Source organism: Sciurus carolinensis, chromosome 12, assembly GCF_902686445.1.
Source record: "Sciurus carolinensis chromosome 12, mSciCar1.2, whole genome shotgun sequence".
In the NCBI taxonomy this organism is placed as follows: Eukaryota; Metazoa; Chordata; class Mammalia; order Rodentia; family Sciuridae; genus Sciurus; species Sciurus carolinensis.
The window spans coordinates 27,571,882-27,590,631 of record NC_062224.1 but is presented as its reverse complement, the minus strand read 5'-3'; the positions used below and the strand labels follow the sequence as shown (position 1 = coordinate 27,590,631).

General features: G+C 34.3%; 1 protein-coding gene across 4 annotated transcripts in view; it reads left to right on the top strand.

Moving 5' to 3' along the window:
- Stam (signal transducing adaptor molecule) overlaps positions 1 to 18,750 on the top strand; it is a 67,800-nt gene that overhangs the window by 27,263 nt on the left and 21,787 nt on the right. For all 4 annotated transcript variants that reach the window (XM_047521380.1, XM_047521377.1, XM_047521379.1 and 1 more), the window contains 4 exons: positions 9,506 to 9,581; positions 9,663 to 9,758; positions 12,056 to 12,202; positions 16,875 to 16,965. In XM_047521380.1, the coding sequence (XP_047377336.1) occupies positions 9,531 to 9,581; positions 9,663 to 9,758; positions 12,056 to 12,202; positions 16,875 to 16,965 (385 nt within the window). In that variant the 5' untranslated portion in view covers positions 9,506 to 9,530. The remainder of the gene's footprint in view (positions 1 to 9,505; positions 9,582 to 9,662; positions 9,759 to 12,055; positions 12,203 to 16,874; positions 16,966 to 18,750) is intronic.

The following is an 18,750-nucleotide window of genomic DNA, read 5'->3' as shown; positions in this document are numbered from 1 at the left end:
CTTCATTATTTTCTTCCTTCTCCTTACTTTGGGTTTAGTTTGCTCTACTCTTCCTAGTTTTTTTTTGTTAATCTTGTATTTTTGCAGCAATACAGGTGATGTGTATCATTGGAGTTGCATCAGATTGTTAGACAACTGATAACAATCTTGATCATCTGGTTATAGTGGTTATCACCAGATAAAACAGCTGGAAAGGTGTTAATCTCTTTTTAACTAGTTTTAACATCTATTACTGTTCACTCTCCTGATTTGTTTGTCTCACTGCCAGGGACATGATGCTGGTTTTCTAATAGTATCATCTTTTATTATTGGACCTTCTCTAAAGAATAGCTTCATACTATACTGTTTCAATGTTTATTTTGTTGTTTTGGTATGGGGGTTACACCCAGGGGCACTTCATCCTAGTCTTTTTAAATTTTATTTGGAATATATTTTAGGAAAAATAATTCAAGATATGAAACTGGGGACTGGGGAGATAGCTCAGTTGGTAGAGTGCTTGCCTCACAAGCACAAGGCCCTGGGTTCAATCCCCAGCACCACAAAAAAAAAAAAAAGAAGATATGAAACTATATGCAAGCATTTGACTTGTTTGAGGAAAAGCAAGGAGGATGATATAGATGGAGCAGGTTGAAAAGGTTAGGAGGAGTCAAATCAGGCAGAGTAAGAGCATAAACAGAGAATATGGGACAATATGGATATTAGGGGTAAGAGAGACAAGTGGATGTTTGTCTTTGATTACACTACACATTGACCTACTCTACATTAACATACTAGGTGTGGGTAAGATAGACAACTACTGTGAGGGGTTTTTGTTTTCAGTGCTGAGAATCAAATCTCCCCTGGCCTTACACATGCTAAGGCAGGTGCTTAACCCCTGAGCTATATTCTCAGCACTGAACTTTTTGTGTATTCAAGGCCTTTAAAGAGTTATACATGAACTTGCCAGGTGGCGCACGACTGTAATCTCAGTGGCTCAGGAGGCTGAGACAGGAGAATACCAAGTTCAAAGCCAGCCTCAGCAACAGTGAGGCACTAAGCCAATTCAGTGAGACCCTGTCCCTAAATAAAATTCAAAATAGGGCTTAGGTATAGCTCAGTGGTTGAGTGCCCTGAGTTCATGCAATGGAGAAAAGATAGCCTCTTCAACAAATGGTGCTGGGAAAACTGGAAATCCATATGCAACAAAATGAAACTAAACCCATATCTCTCACCCTGCACAAAAATCAACTCACAGTGGATCAAGGACCTTGAAATCAGACCAGAGACTCTGCATCTTACAGAAGAAAAAGTAGGTCCAAATCTTCAACTTGTTGGCTTAGGATCAGACTTCCTTAACAGGACTCCCATAGCACAAGAAATAAAAGCAAAAATCAATAACTGGGATAGATTCAAACTAAACAGCTTTCTCTCAGCAAAGGAAACTATCAGCAATGCGAAGAGAGAGCCTACAGAGTGGGAGAAAATCTTTGCCAATCATACTTCAGATAGAGCACTAATTTCCAGAATATATAAAGAACTCAAAAAACTCTACATGAAGAATACAAATCACCCAATCAACAAATGGGCTAAGGATATGAACAGACACTTCACAGAAGATCTATAAGCAATCAACAATATATGAAAAAATGTTCACCATCTTTAGTAATAAGAGAAATGCAAATCAAAACTACCCTAAGATTCCATCTCACCCCAATTAGAATGGCGATTATCAAGAATACAAGCAACAATAGGTGTTGGAGGGGATGTGGGGAAAAAGGTACACTCACACATTGCTGGTGGGGCTGCAAATTAGTGCATCCACTCTGGAAAGCAGTGTGGAGATTCCTTAGAAAACTTGGAATGGACCCACCATTTGACCCAGCTATCCCACTCCTTGGCCTATACCCAAAGGACTTTTCCTAGTTTTTTAAGGTAAAAACTTAGATTATTGATCTGAAACTTTTTTCCATTTTTTAAATGTGGTAAGTATACCTGACAAGATTTCCCATGTAAACCATATTCAGTATGCAGTTCAGTGCTGTTAAATACACTCATAATATTATGCAATCATTAGCCATCTTTTTTTGGGGGGGCGGGTGCTGGGGATTGAACCCAGGGCCTTGTGCTTACAGGGCAAGCACTCTACCAACTGAGCTATCTCCCCAGCCCCATCATTATCCATTTTGAGAACTATTTTCATCTTGGAAAACTGAAATTCTATACCCATTAACAGTAACAATTCATTCTGTCTTCCCCACAACCCCTAGCAAACTACCATTCTCTTTCGATTTTAACTACTGTTAAAAACCTCATGTAAGTGTCATCATATAATATTTGTCTTTTTGTGACTGACTTATTTCACTTAGTATAATGTCTTCATCTATGTTAGTGGCATATGCTAGAATTGCCTTCTTTTTTAATGTTACTTTTCATATATGTGTATGCCATCTTTTGCTTATTCATTCGTCAAAGGGTATTTGAGTTGCTTCCACATTTTAGCAGTTGTGAATAATGTGGCCATGAACATGGATGTACAGATACCTCTTTGAGACCCTGCTTTCAGTTCTTTGGGGTTGGATCATATGTTGGATCATATGATAATTCTATTTTAAATTGAACCTATTAGCATACTGCTTCCCACATTGTCAATACCAATTTACTTTCCTACCAACAGTGAATAAGAGTTCCTAATTTCTCTACATCCTACCAACACTTAGAATTTTGTTTTCTCTTTCTCTCTCTTTCCCTTCCTTTCCCTCCTTCTCACCCTCCCTCCCTCCCTCCCCTCCTCCTCCCCCCCTCCTCCCCCACCCATCTTTCTTTCTTTTTCTTTCTCTTTCTTTCTTAATAACAACCATCCTTATGGGTAAAGATGTTTGTGCTGAGATCCTTTTTAAAACTTTTACACCTGTAAGGTGTAAATTTCCCCTAAGCACTGCTTTTACTGCATTGCATAACTTTCCTGGTGTTATGTTTTTCTTTTCATTCACCTCAAAAGTATTTTCTGATTTTCCTTGTGATTTTTTTTTTTTTTTTGGTTCATTCCGATTTAGGAGTATGCTATTTAATTTTTTGAATATTTGAATTTCCCAATATTTATTGATTTCTAATTATTCTTTTGTGGTTGGAAAACATGCTTCCTATGATTTCTTTTTATCTTATTTGTTTATTTTTTTTGGTGGAGTTCCTTTTTGGAACTGGGGGTCGAACCCCAGGGCTTTGCGAATGAATGCAAGGCAGACACTTTGCCACTAATCTACATCCCAACCTGTTTTTTTTTTTTTTTTTTTTTTTTTTTTTAATCTTATTTTTTTTTAACTTCCTATGATTTCTGTCCTTTTAAATGTGCGCACGCTTGCTTGCTGACCTAACACATTATTTATCCCATGTAGTATGAAGAATGTGTGTTTTTATTTTGTGCTTGAGTACTGTATAGATGTTGATAATGTTTTTGTTATTATAGTAAAATATCATTGCAATTTGATGATATAATATTTTGAGGCTATCTTCCTTTGACTTATTTAAAGAGCTTCCTGTTTATGTTAATTCCTTGGAAGGCAGAACTGTGGTCAGAACACAGTGATAGGTTTGAATGTGGTTCGTGCTTGTTATGGCCTGGTAACTGGCATCATAGGCAAGGAACTGTATTCCAAGACTCAGTTAGCTGTGGACTGTTTTGAACACTGAATGAGTTCTTTGCTTATTTGATTTTTTATTTTTTAGTACTTGGGATTGAACCCAGGGGTTCATTACACCTGAGTTTTATCCCCAGGCTTTTTTATGTTATTATTTTGAGACAGGATCTCACTCAGTTGCTTAGGGCCTTGCTAAATTGCTGAGACTGGCCTTGAATTTGCAGTTCTCTTGCCTCAGCCTCCAAAACTGCTGGGATTACACGCATGTGTCATCCTGCCCACATGTTTATATGAAGTTTTGAGAACCTAAACACAGATGTTTCTCAGGTTGTGGTTATTCTGCATAACTGTTAATTTTAATTATCATGTGGCATCCCCATGAAGTGCATGTTTGCCACATTCTTCTGCCATTCAAAGAAAAAGTCGTTTTACTGAGGTATATTTTTTCTATAACAAAATATATCCCTTGTAAGTGCATAGTATGATAGTTTGGTAAGTTTTTGCAAATAGATAGCACTTAATTAATTACCACCATAATCAAGACAGAATTTTAGTTACTCAAAATTTTCTTTCACTCTAGGCAACTTAATGGTAAACATTGTCATTATAGATTACATTTTCCTTTTCTAGAATTTCATAAAATGAAACTTCAGTTAGTATGGCATTTCTAAGATGAATTCATGTTTTTGTGTATCAGTAGTTTTACATATTACTAAGAAGAAGTACATTGTATGAATGTTACTTTTTGTTTATCTCTTGATGGATGTTTAGATTGTATCTAGTTGGGACTCTATGAATAGGGCCTCTATTAACATTCTTGTACAAAGGGCTTTATTTTTATATCCTGAAGTAAAATTATGGGTTTTTTTTTTAATTACATGAAATTTTTTTTTTTTTTTAGTTGTAGATGGACATAATTCTTTTATTTTATTTATTTATGTGGTGCTGAGGATCAAACCTACTGTTTCATACATTCAAGACAACCGCTTTACCACTGAGCTACAACCTCAGCCCTTAAGTAAAATTATGGTTTTGTGATTATTTTATAATGTCTATAAGTTCCAGTTGCATGATAGTGTTGTTCAGGTGTTCCAAATCTGTGTATGTGTGTGTCTTTGTCTAATGTTTTCAAATTATTAAAAGTTATATTGAAATTTGCAGTAGATTGTCTCTTTTCTTTCAGCTTTATCAGTGTTTTCTTTGTGTAATTTGAAATTCTTTTGTTACGTATTTATGTGTCTTCCTGGTGAAATTATTAGGTAACTTCCTTCTTTATTATCCCTGAGAGTGTTCCTTATTCTGCAGACTACTAAAGTAGTTTATTAGTATTGTTGGATTGAAAATCTTAATTTGCCTCTTGTTAGATTATATTTTCCTATTTTTCTTTTATGTATCAAAGATAAACTTGTGTAAGTTTATTACAAATTTATGTATCAAATTGAATTTTCTGTGGTTTTGTTTTTCTTTCCATTTCTCCTTAAAATAATTGTAGTGTTGGCCCCTTTTTACTGTTTTTTAGTTATTTTTTCCCATTGTAATTCAGTTCAGATGCTTTTAGGATGTTTGCAAATTTACTGGTATTTCACACTTACCTGATTCATTCTATCCAACTAATTTTTCATCATTACATTTTTCATCTATAGACGTTTATCTGGTTCCTTTTAGATATCATTTGTCCTTACATTCAATTTTTTTGTACCTCCTTGAGCATACTTACAAAAGCTTATATAAAATCTTTAACAGCTCTAATTCCATCATCTCTATTATTTCTCCATTTTCAATTGGTTGAGTTTTCTCCTAGTTATTGTGTCACAATTTTATGCTTCACATCATATCTAGTATTTTTTTTTTACAAGACGTTTGTAGTGTGAATTTTATATTGTTGAGCACTAGGCTTTGTTGTATTCCTGTTAAAAAGAATGTTGGACTCTTTTTCTTTTACAGGTTGTCAAATCCTTCTGTGACTTATTTTTAAGTTGTGGTAGGGTGAATTTCAGGATAGTTTAACTCCATTGTTAGGGACTAAACCCTCTGGAGTCAGTGATTGCCCTGGATATTCAACAAGGATTCTCCACATTGATGTAAGCTTTGAAAACTATGTGAACTTTAGGAAATCTTTGGCATAGTGTGCTCAGTCACTTTTGCCCAGTTTCATGGAATTTTTCATACTTGGCATTTTCCACAACAGACCTAAGTGAATCCTTCTGCAGTTGTCTATAACGCTTAACTTCTAATAGCATGTTGTACTCCAACCTGCATATTCTAATTTCCTCAGGTCTCCTGAATTCTGACTTCTTTCTGTTCAACTCATATTGCTGTTATTGGGATCTCCATGCTTCTAGAACTGAAATCCAGATATTGCCTTTAGGCAGAATGCGTTCACTAATATTTGGAAAGTATCCGTAGCTGGAAAGTTTAAGCAAACCTGTGGATTATCTCCTTTGTTCACTTTTGGGACTTACTCAGTACTGCTGTGGTCTAATGTCCCCAGTTACCTCAATATATACTTTTAATTTTTCATCTCCAACAGATTTATTTTTTCCATACTTTTTATTGGTGTATTATGATTATACATAATAGCGGGATTCATTGTTACATGTTCATTTCTGCCCATGATATAACAATATAATTTGGCCAGTTTCATTCCCTAGCATTTCCCATTTCCCTCTTTTTTCTTCTGCTGATCCTTTCCATCTCCTCTACTCATCTCCCTTTGTTGTTCGTGAGATGCCACCCCTCACGCTTTTTTCTTTTATCCTCTCTTGCTTCCACATATGAGAGAAAACAGGACCCTTGACTTTTCTGAGTTTGGCTTATTTTGTTTAACAGAATGTTACCAAGTTTCATCCATTATTTCAGCAGGTGACATAATATTCTTCTATATGTTTCTAAAATACTTTTAATTGTAGATGGACACAATACCTTTATTTTTTTATTTTTATGTGGTGCTGAAGATCTAACCCAGAGCTTCACACGTACTAGGCAAGTCCTTTATCATTGAGCTACAACCCCAACCCACATTCTTGTTTCGGTTAAATAAAATTCCTTTGTGTATATATACCACATTTTCTTTATCCATTCATCCATTGATGGGACATTTAGGCTGGTTCCATAATGTGGCTATTGTGAATTGTGCTACTATAAACATGGGTATGCATGTGCCTCTGTAGTATGATGACTTTAATACCTTAGGATAAATACTGAGGAGAGTAAGTATAGCTGGGTCTTATGGTGGTTTCATTGGTAGTCTTGAGGAACCTCCATACTGATTTCCACAGTGGTTGTACTAACTTACAGCTCCATCAACAGCGTGAAACTGTTCCTTTTTCTCTACCTCCTCTTCAGCATTTATTGTTGTTTGTGTTCTTGGTGATTGCCATTCTAACTGGATGGACTAAAATCTCTGAATAGTTTTGATTTGCATTCCTCTAATTGCTAATGATGTTGAACATTGTTTGGCCATTTGAATTTCTCCTTTTTTTTTTTTTTTTTTTTTTTGCCAGGTGTTGAACCCAGGGATGCTTAACCACTGAGCTGCCACATCCTCAGCCCTTTTTATCTTTTTATTTTGAGACAGGGTCTTGCTAAATTGCTGAGGCTGGCTTTGAACTTGCAATCCTCCTGCTTCAGCCTCCCAAGATGCTGGGATTACAGGTGTGTGATACTACACCTGGCTATATTTCTTCTTTTCAGAAGTGTCTACTTAGTTCATTTGCTCATTTATTAATTGGGTTGTTTTTTGAGTTTTTTTTTTTAAATATATATTCTGAATATTAATACTGTCAGAAGAGCAGCTAGCAAAGATTTCTGTCCCATTCTGTAGGCTCTCTCCCCACATTGTTGATTGTTTCCTTCTTTGCTGTGCAGAACCTTTTAAATTGATGTTTCTATTTATTAATTCTGGCATTACTTCCTGAGCTTTAGGAGTCCTAATGAGGAAGTCATTGCCTGCGTCCATGTGTTGGAGTGTTGATCTTAGGTGTTCTCCCAGGCTTTGCATAATTTCTAGTCTAATTCCTAGATCGCTGATCCACATCGAGTTGACTTTTGTGCAGGATGAGAGATAGGACTCTAGTCTCATTTTACAAAAGGATAACCTGTATCCCCTGCACCATTTGTTGCAAAGGCTGTCTTTTCTCCAGTGTATGTTTTTGATTACTTTGTCAAAGATCAGTGACTGACTGTGGAGTTTAGCGCCACATCTTCTAGTTTGTTCTGTTGATCTGTGTCTGTTTTTATGCCTGTATCTTGCAGTTTTTGATACTATAATTCTGTAGTCTAATTTGAAGTCAGGTAGGATACCTTCAGCATTGCTTTTTTGGTTTAGTAACCCATCCTAAGTAATCCTTTGACTATTCTGGGTCTTTTATTGTTCCAAATGAATTTTAGGACTGACTTTTCTAGTTCTGCGAAGAATGTCTTTGGTATTGAATCTGTATATTGCTTTTGGTAATGTGACCATTTTAAAATGTTAATTCTACCTATTCATGAACAATGGGAGGTCTTTCTATCTTCTACAGGTCTTCTTCAATTCCAACAGATTTATTTTTTAAAGGATTAGACTGAGGGATAAAACATGGGGCAGAGAAGTATGGGGTAAAAAATAAATACAAATGTGGACTGGGGATGTAACTTAGTGATTGCCTACTATACAAGGCTCTGGGTTCAATCCCCAGCACTAGAAAATAACCCAAAACACAAAATAAAGTTATTTTGCCATTAAAAAAAACACCAAAAAAATATTTTAGTTAAGAGAAGTCTTTGTAAAAAGTACAATGCAGTTCAATGCCTTAACAAGGCCGTAGATGTAGATATTTGTTTCCGGCATTTAGAATTTAGGCTCTAGTGCTTATTTTTGTATGTATTAATGGGTGTGTGACACAACCCAGGTTTTAACCAGATGTAAGCAGAATAGCCACTTGGCCTAGGTAGAAGTAGATGAAGTATTTGGTTTTGTGTGTCATACACCAGAGTTCCTCCTATGATACTGTGCCATTTGGGGTTGTACTTTTTGTCAAACTCCCCATTTGAATAAATCTTCATCAGGGAGATCTGTACAAGCATTCCTGGACCATTGTAAATGAAACTTTGACATAGGCCATAGTGTTCTCCCTTTCTCTGCCCTCCCCAGGGTATAGGGGATTGAACCCCGGGGCTTATACATGCTAGGCAGGTGCTCTACCACAAGCCACAATTTCACCCTGCATTGTCCTTTTCTGTTCTATTTCTCCAGTGCCTAAGTAGTGTACTACTTTTGATTATCTCCTTTCTGTTGCACATGGTTACCGTGACACAAAGCTGTCTAACCTCCTGGGAGGTGCTAGCATGGCTCCCAGAGGGGAATTGCTGTCACTACTGAGGCTGTAGGGTGCATCTCTTAATACATATTTCAAAATTTTTTTTGTTTAAAATTGTTTACAGTAGAAATATAAATCTAGTTGAATTTATTTTTTAATTAAAAAAAAATTTCTTTTTTTTTAGTTGTAGATGGACACAATGCCTTTATTTTATTTATTTAGTGTTTTTATGTGGTGCTGGGGTTGAACCCAGGGCCTCATGCATGCTTGGCAAGCACTCTACCACTGAGCCACAACCCCAGCCCTGAATTTATTATGTCATGACTAAAAGTGGAAGTTTTGGCTTACCATTTTATTTTCAGCCAACATTAACCCCAAATGCCTAATTTATACTTGGTAAATAAGAAAACTTGTTAAGTCTGCTTGAAATTTTTAAAGGAACTAGTTAATGTGTAGTTTTTCAAACATGTCATTAATAAAATATAAAAAAATAAATGTACTTTATCATATTGTTTCTTTTGTATAGTAGTCTGTTGCCTACAATTGGAGATGGATGCTAGATGTATTATAATTGCTTAATTTCTCATTTTTTAGACCTAAAGATTGTCTTCGGTCTATTATGAGGAGGGTGAACCATAAAGATCCTCATGTTGCTATGCAAGCTTTGACTGTAAGTGGTTTCATTTTGAGCTTTGTCACAACATTACCTACCCATATTGAACTCTTTTAACTTCTGATTGTATGCTTTTAGCTTCTAGGAGCATGTGTATCAAACTGTGGCAAAATTTTTCATTTAGAAGTATGTTCAAGAGATTTTGCTAGTGAAGTAAGCAACGTATTGAATAAGGTAAGGAACGTTACTTCCAGAAATTAAGGCAATCTTCTTCATGTATTTTATTGTCCATTTCTTAATATTTTAACCACAAGGGACTATTCTGTTTTTATCTTCTCTATATTTTACCCTTTCTAGACTATCTATCCATTATACAAATAAATACAGTTTTTACTGAAGAGACTACAAATCTATGTAATTATTAGAGTTGTTTTTTCAAGTCATATTGAAGTAGAATTAACTTTTTCCCCTCTTTCCTTTCATCTGATAAGAAAACATGTATATCTATAGTTAATTAAATAATACCAGTCTATTTTAGGCACAGTTTTTGTAACCATTTTTGTAAGTTTCCTAAAGTAGAACCCTTCAGGAATACTGCCAGAATGTAGGGCACTGTTGAATTTTCATCTAATATGAAGGAGACCACTGGCCATCTCAGGGTTTTAATAGAACTCTGCTATTTTGTCTGACCAAACTGGCAAATGGAGTTGCCCCAAAAATGGTGGCAGGGGAATTCCTACCAGGGACTGCCCCAAACCATCACGAGGTGGGGCCAGTTGTAATTCCAAAGAAAGAAGCACTAAATGCCAAGGTAATCAGTCCAAGTCATTTGATAGTGGAACTTATATACAGAGGGTTGCAGTGTCCAGTGAAAAAAGAGACATTTTATTCAGATATGTCTATAATTAGGGAGTTAGGTTATAGAGTGTATATGAGAGTTTATGGAATTTGGCTCAGGGCCAAGGAAGGTTTCCGTATATTTATTAATATTTTGAACAATAGCGTGAACAACTTTTATCAGTGCCTGGGAATATTCAAGGCCCTGTCTTCAGTTCAGATGAAAACATGCAGCCAGATGGACCAGAGTGCTGTTTCTTCATCAAAACTAAGACAGGAAATGGGAATTGAGGGACCCCTACCCTGCCTGCATAATTGGATGTAAAATAAAAAAATTAAATCCCCTAATTCAAAGAAGTTAAAAAAATTAATAAGTACTTTGAGTTTTTCTAGTAAAGAATTATATATTCTGAAGATAATTATTGGTGGCTTTAAAATTTTTTTGGTATTATATATAAAATCAAAAGGATTGGGGCTTGTATTGTGACTCAGAGTGCTCACCTACCATGTGTGATGCCCTGGGTTTGATTCTCAGTAGCACATAAAAGTAAATAAGTAAAATAAAGGTATTGTGTCCATCTACAGCTAAAAATTTTTTTTTTTAAATTATCAGAAGGGGAAATGCCTCTTTCTTTGGGAGGCGGGCAGAAATTTTAGATTTTAGTTCCAGTTTTTAGTAGGAAAAAGCAGTGTAGAAATGTCACAAAAATTTAATAGCTGGGGATATAGCCCAGTTGGTAGAGTGTTTGCCTTGCAAGCACAAGGCCCTAGGTTCAATCCCCAACACTGCCAAAAAAAAAAAAAAAAAGAAAGATTTAAAATTCTGTACATTTCAAATGTGATTATGTGATAGTTTCTTTTGTTTTATTCAGTTAGTTATGTTTAATTATTTTCTGTTAATTAGTAAACATTGTCTTTTAATGTCCCGAATGTCCATCAAAATGTGCACTGTTCATAAAGAGATTTTATTCTCATGTTTTCTATAATTTAAGTGAAGATATAGTATGCAAGCTTACATATTAGTGTAATCAACTGTTTTGAAAAAACAACTGCGTATCTGAGAGAGGACTTTATTTTCCAAATGTTTTACAATTTACACTTTCAGTTTTATACTTAAGGAGAGGTTATTGTTTTGATGAAACAAAGTTTCCAAGATAATTATTAACATGTAAGTACCTCAGAGCAAGCCTAATTAAACAGATCAAGATAATTAAACATTATGGGAAAAAAACATGATCATGAACATTAAGTCAGGAGTTAAAGAAACTATACTGCAGTTTTTAAAAAGTGCTCTGCAAAAAGCAAAACAAAATAAACTATTTTTGTCTTCCTGATGTACAGGGCATGCTTAATTGCAGAATACTTGAGTCCAAGTCCTTTCTTTGTGATTTTCACAATTTTATTACATATTTACACATATTAATACATTTCACTTTTGAAATTTGAAATATAAGGTATCTCCCTTTATTTTTCCCCATACTATGAAAATAATGTTTTGTTTTCTTTCTAGTAACTATTCTTTTTTCCACTTGTATAGTCTAGGGGTAATTATTTCACATGTATAGTTAGGGGTGATTTGTGATTGAAAAAGAGGTCTACAACACTTTTTAAAATTTTTATATTTAAAGTGTCTGTACTAAATAATTAGCTAGGAAATTGGTACTTTTTCATTAAATATTTTTTCTATTTCTTAGGGTCATCCTAAAGTATGTGAAAAATTAAAGGCTCTTATGGTTGAATGGACAGATGAATTCAAGAATGATCCACAGCTTAGTCTAATATCAGCAATGATTAAGAACCTTAAGGAACAAGGAGTTACATTCCCAGCTATTGGCTCTCAGGTAATGTATAAAATTGTGTGTGCTACAATTTGTTTCTATAAAGTTAACTATGTTTGAATTTTTCTTTTCATTCTCCATTTCTATGTGGTTTTTATTATTTCAGAGGAATTTTTAATAAGAGTGATGGATTCAAAGGCACCAGAAAAATGTTGTAGTGAATTATTAATGTGCTCCAACTTCACTTTCCTACTGTCTTTTCTTCTTTATAAATGAATTGGTTTAATATTTTGTAATTTCTAATTTCTTATGTAGTTTTAATATAGACAAAATTGTTTTAGCATCAGGTCACACTGACAGTCTTATTAAGTGCTGTTAAAACTATAATTTTAGTGCAAAGAATGAAATCACAAAATCAGTATATACTTAAAATTTAGGTATGAGGCTATGGGTTTTTTGGTTTAGAAAATTTATGAACACCTGTATTAAAAATAGAGTGGAGATATGAGGGTTGAATGGAAAGAGAAATACATTTTCCTTAATACGAACTGACCAATATGTGAATCTTTTCCCTTTCCCCCAGCAGACATGACAGACTAAAAGGGTTAACTTTCCTCTTATATGTATATTCAAACACACAAACACACATACATGTGTATATACCTAGCACACAAACACATGCAGTTATGTAATAGGATCATCTCTGATTTATGTCATATAGGTAAAAAAAAAAAAATCAAGGGATTTTTTTTTTTTTTAAATTCCCTTTCTCTTTATTTCTATTCAAGGTAACCATCCTTTAGGATGCCCGACTAATCTAGGGAGCTTAAAATGTGTGGCAATTTAGTGTACCATCTTTACCTACTATGTAGATCAGGGCAAATAATGAGTGGCATGAAACCATCAACAGAACACTCAGTGGTAGAGGGCTCACCTTTGGTCTTTTGACCACTTACAGGTATCTCTTAGTTTATCATCCAAACCTGTGTAGATTTTCTTCCCAGGGTGTTTTCATTTTATCTGAGTGCTCTTGTGATATGAAGATCCAGCAATATAGCTGAGAGAGGAAGAAAGCAGAGGACATTTTTATTATAACTTAAATTTTTGGTTTATGATTAGTTTTACAATGCTATGTCTTTGAGAAGTTATTTATTCATATTTGATCTCTGGCTTTACTAAGAATAATTTCAAGAATCTGTGCAATTAAGAAATAATTTTATGTGGAGTAGTTGAAGATATTATAAATTTCTTGGTGATAAAAGTGGTGCTTGCTTATCAGTGAATAAACTCACTGCAGAGAACCAAAGAACATAGATATAGTGGAATTACATTTTCTGTACCTATACAACTTGATCTTTGAAATGTGCTTTACTAAACAGCCTCATCAGCATCACATGGACACTTATTAGAAATGCAACCTCTTCGGTGGCATTGTATATCTGTGGATTCATTATCTCCATTTAACAAGATCCTCAGATGATTCTGTGTACCCACTGAAGTTTGAGAAGCAAAACTCTATATAGATTTCAGTACAAATGAAAATCACATTTCACTCCACAAATGGACTTAATTTTATAAGAGAAAGAAATAATGATCTATTTGACATCTAGCCTTGCTTGGTTAAACCAGAATCTTAACTGTAGGAATAACTAACGGAGTGTCTAATCTTATCCCATCATTTTACAGATGAGGAAACTGATACTCAGAGTGGTTAAGGCACTTGTCCAAGGCAACAGCTAGTAGTTGACACAGCTGGAACTAGAACACAGGAACACTGACTTTCAGTCCAGTGGTTTTCTACTACCTGATCTTACTTTCCACTTGATACAGTTTGACAGACCTATGTCTGTCCAGATTACGCTTCAAAGGACAAGAAGTATAGCAAGCTTTGGCAAGGGCATTATTTTTCAATGACAGAGAAATTAGATTATTCTCTTATTCAAAATATTTAGGGTATAGAGGACCAGTAGCAAAATTAAAACTTTACTTCTTTTGATCTAGATGGTATAAAATATGCCAAGCTAGTTTTGTTATACTTGGTATATTTCAGCTACAAGAAATACATAAACTAGATTTAAAACAAAATATGGTACAAGAATGGTGGTTTTTATTTCATTTTTTAATGGTTCTGAAAAGTTTTTCATTAGAAACCAAAGAGCATCATGTTTCATGAAAAAATGGATCTAGGTTCAACTGCAGAACTCCCTCTAGAGTTTAAAGCCACTTAATTATTTAAGTCATTGCTACATTTTCATCGTATTAGATTTTTGTCATAGCATACTTCACAAAAACCCCTGAAAATATAAAGATGTTTTCAGGTTTGTTTATTCATGCAAGTACAGTAGAAAATAATGTAAAAATATTAAGAAAAGTCATACTTCAGATACCTAATTCTGAAGGTATCTGAAGGTATCTGATGCATTTCTGTTAGCACTAATTTTTCATGTTTTGATAGCATTAAGGCTAGCACTCTTAGTATTTGAAGATTAGTTAATAAGACAAGTATCGTTGTTTCAGTAAGAACTATAGATTATCACTGACCAAGTATACTTTCAGTTTTTCAAAAGTGAATAAAACATTATCTAAATAAAATTACAACTGGAGATGGGTCAGAATTAAGAGTGCTTAAAGTAGTATTCAAGTAAATTCCAAAAAGCTTTTTTTCTTATTTGCTTTTCTAAATAAATGCCTGTGCTTTTTCTTTTTTTAACTACTGGGGCTTGAACCTAGGGGTGCTTAACCACCGAGCCACATCCCCAACCCTAATAATAATAATAATAATAATAATAATAATAATAATAATAACCCTAGTAATAATATTTTATTTAGAGACAGGGTCTTGCTGAGTTGCTTAGGGCCTGCTAAGTTGCTGAAGCTGTCTTTGAACTCATGATCCTCCTGCCTCTGCCTCCTAAGCTGCTGGGATTATAGGTGTGCACTGCCTGCCCTACCTGTGTCTGTGCATTTGTTTGACAGTGTGAAATACAATGAGAAATAAGAGTAATATATTTTATTCTAATGCTGAATATTTTGCTTTTTTTTAACACTCAACAAACATTTATTGAGAACTTGTAATATTTAGGCACATTCTCCCAAAAAACATGTAGTCTGTGGAGACAGAAATGTAGACAGTAATTATAATAGAAGCTGAGATTTATTGCATATACTATGTGCCAACTGCAGTTCTGAATGCTGTACATGTAATAATTCAAGTTCCATTTTTCCTTATGATTGCTCTGGGGGATTATAATATATATATCTGTAACTTTTCACAATCTACTTGAATTAAAACTAATATTGTATCATTTGCTGTAAAATATAGAAATCTTAAAACTGAATAGATCTGCTTACTCCCTGCCTCACCATGTTTGTGCTATGTTTGTCATGTGAATTACCTCTACATATATTGTAGACCCTTGGAGATGATGCTATATTTTTGTTTTAAATCCTGAATGATCCTCACCTCACCTGATTTTGCAGGCTACATGTGTTAATTCCCTAAATGAGCTGTGAGGTGTCCATGATGTGCAAGTGCTATTATTTGCACTTGCGCAAAGAGCTTAGTGTACCCAATGTCAGACTGCTAGAAAATGTGTTAAATTTGTGGAATTTGACCCATGTTTGCCTGACTCCACAGCTTGCATTCCTAGCCACCCATATCATAGTACCTTGTTTAAAAGTGTTATCAGAGGAGCATAGAGGAAAAAGTGCTTAGTTAAGAGGTTTAGGAATGTTTCATTGAGAAAGTGATATTTCAGCTGTTTACTGATTCATGAGTTGGATATGACATAAGGAGCCAGCAAGGGAGAACATTATAAGTTGGAGTAAATGTGTGTCAGAGGTGTTGAAGTACCAGTCTAAAGATTGCTCATGCACTGCGAGCAGTTTCTGGTAACTGGTAGCATGAGGCTGGTAAAAGAGGCCAGATTCAGATTTGTATGGAATATATGGAAACTAAGAGGCCATGGAGACATAAGGCTTAGAAACTTGTAATTCCAGACATGTGAATCATTTTATATATTCACTTACTTGTATGTGATCTTATCTATAAAATGTTTAATATAAGCAGTAATAAACAGTCAAAATTAATTATTTGTATTTTGGTTTGCCATAGAATTTCATGAACATTTTATGTTGTTATATATAAATCTGAGTTCCTGAAGATAACAGCCTGGCTTTTCAAAAAAAAAATTTTTTTTTTTTTGGCGCTGGGGATCGAACCCAGCTTCTTGTGCTTACAAGGCAAGCACTCTACCGACTGAGCTATCTCCCCAGCCCCACAGCCTGGCTTTTGATCTAGAAGGAAGCAATAAAATCTAATGGAGTAGTAGCAATAAAATCGAATGGAGTAGTAGTATTACATTTTTAAAAAACAATTTATTTTAAAAATAATTCTCTACTTCCCTCTCCCAACCTCTTTTCTGGTGTTGGAATTTCTCTAAAAATTTTTAAAAATTCTCTTATCTTTTCATACCATGTTTTCTGTTTTTAGGTTAACTTCTTTACACAAATCTTGGGGTATGTATTTGCTCTGTTTGCTCTGAGTCCAGTTGTTCTCAATCTTTTTCCTCCAATCCTGACTCTTCTTTCATTCCTTTCAGAAAGGTGGAAATTCTTCCAGTTTGAATGTCCATCATCTTCAGAAATCTGTAGTGGGCTGATGAGAGGGTTCTTTAATTAGGTATGGGTAGGAAAATTTGAGAACAACCCTCAAATATTGTTTCTTTATTTTTAGGCTGCAGAACAAGCAAAAGCAAGCCCAGCTCTAGTAGCCAAGGATCCTGGGACTGCAGCTAACAAAAAAGAAGAAGAAGATTTAGCAAAAGGTGCATTTTTAAGTCCCTGAAATATTTAAAGGAAATAGGACTCTAGCTAATGCAGAAATCTACTGTCTGTCTTTTTCAGAGGCAACTGTTGTCATAATACTTTTCAGTCAGTTTTTTTTTTTTTTTTTTTTTTTTTTTTTTTTTTTTTTTTTTTTTTTTTTTTTTTTTTTTTTTTTTTTTTTTTTTGCGGTGCTGGGGATTCCAGTCAGTTTTTATAGTCTTTTCACTGCCTTATATATCCAGAAAACTTTATCAATTACTTTTTGCTGTCCAACAAATTTATTTTTCATGAACCGAAAACTCTACATCTGTAGCTTGCTTTTTCATGTACTATGTTTGAGATCTTTTTGTGATGACACAGATGAATCAAGTTCATTTATTTTAAGTACTATATAAAATTCCAGTGTACTAATAGTATGGCATACTTTTTCTCTCTTCCTACTAATGGGCATTTGTATTATTAATTTTTTTTCACTATAACAAATAGTACTGCAGTATCCTGTATGTATTCTCTTTTGCATATATATGTGACTTTATTATGTGGCACTAAAAGTGGTATTGTTGGAACATGGGTAGGTTTATCTTCAATTTTTCTAAAGGGTTGTATGATTTTTTTTCTTCCATTAACAATGTATGAAAGCTGTGATTATTTTTAATCTCACAGCACTTGGTATTGTTATAGTTTTTTTGTGAACCTGATAGGTTCAAAATGATGTCTAATTATTTTAATTTTTATTTACACGATTACTAGTGAGGCTCAGTCCTTTTTTGTATGTGTAGTGGCTATTCTGATTTATTTGTAGGTGAAGTGTCTTTTCCTTTTGAAGATTTTTTTTAAATAGTGATATTTCTAAAGATATAAATATTTATATCTTATCTAAAGATATATAAATATTAAATATTTAGGTATTTATCTGTTACTATTGTATCTGTTGTAAACATCTGTCCTTGCCTTTGGTTTTATTAACTTTGATAATGGCATGTTTTACCAAATAAAAGTTTTAGGGACTGGGGACGTAGCTCAGTGTTAGAGTGCATGCCTAGCATACATGAGGGCCTGCATTCAGTCCCAGTTACCTTCCACCCGCCCCCCCCCCCAAAAAAAAGTTTTAAACTTTGATGTTAAAATTGCTTTTCTTTTAAGATTTTTACCATTTTGTGTTTAGGTTGCATTCCCTCCCCCAAGGTCCTAAAAGGTATTTTCATATGACCTTCTTATAGTGTTAAAGTTTTGTTTTCATATTAGCCCTTTCATCACTCTAGGACAGGGGTGGAGGAACAGAAGGGGTTATGGTTCGAGTTGAAAGCAGGGTAGTGAGTACATTAAGATTGTGTTGCAGAGTAATCCAGTAACATAATTACGTTTCTGAGAGATGCATGTGAGGATAATCTGCATTGATGGAGTAGTGGTGGAGATAAAGGAGACGCATTTAAGATCTGTTAGGTGAGTCTTCCCACTGGTTACAGAAGAATTATCTTTGTAACAATAAAATCCAGCTTCTTAGATACTGCCTTTGAGACTGTAATTGAGTAAGCAGTTCTTCAGTGAGGCATAGTACTCTTGATTTCTCATGTGATTTTGATTATCATTTTGGGAACTTAAGCTACAGGAAAACATTTAAAAGTTGAAAGAAAATGCAAAATATTTGCCACCAAATTTTAAAAAAGTATTCAAGAGTTTAATTCCTTATTATCCCTAATAATTTTAATTGTATCTGTTCAGTAAAAAGTCATGAATTTCTTGTTAAATTTTAAACATTCAATTGAATGTTCATATTCATATGA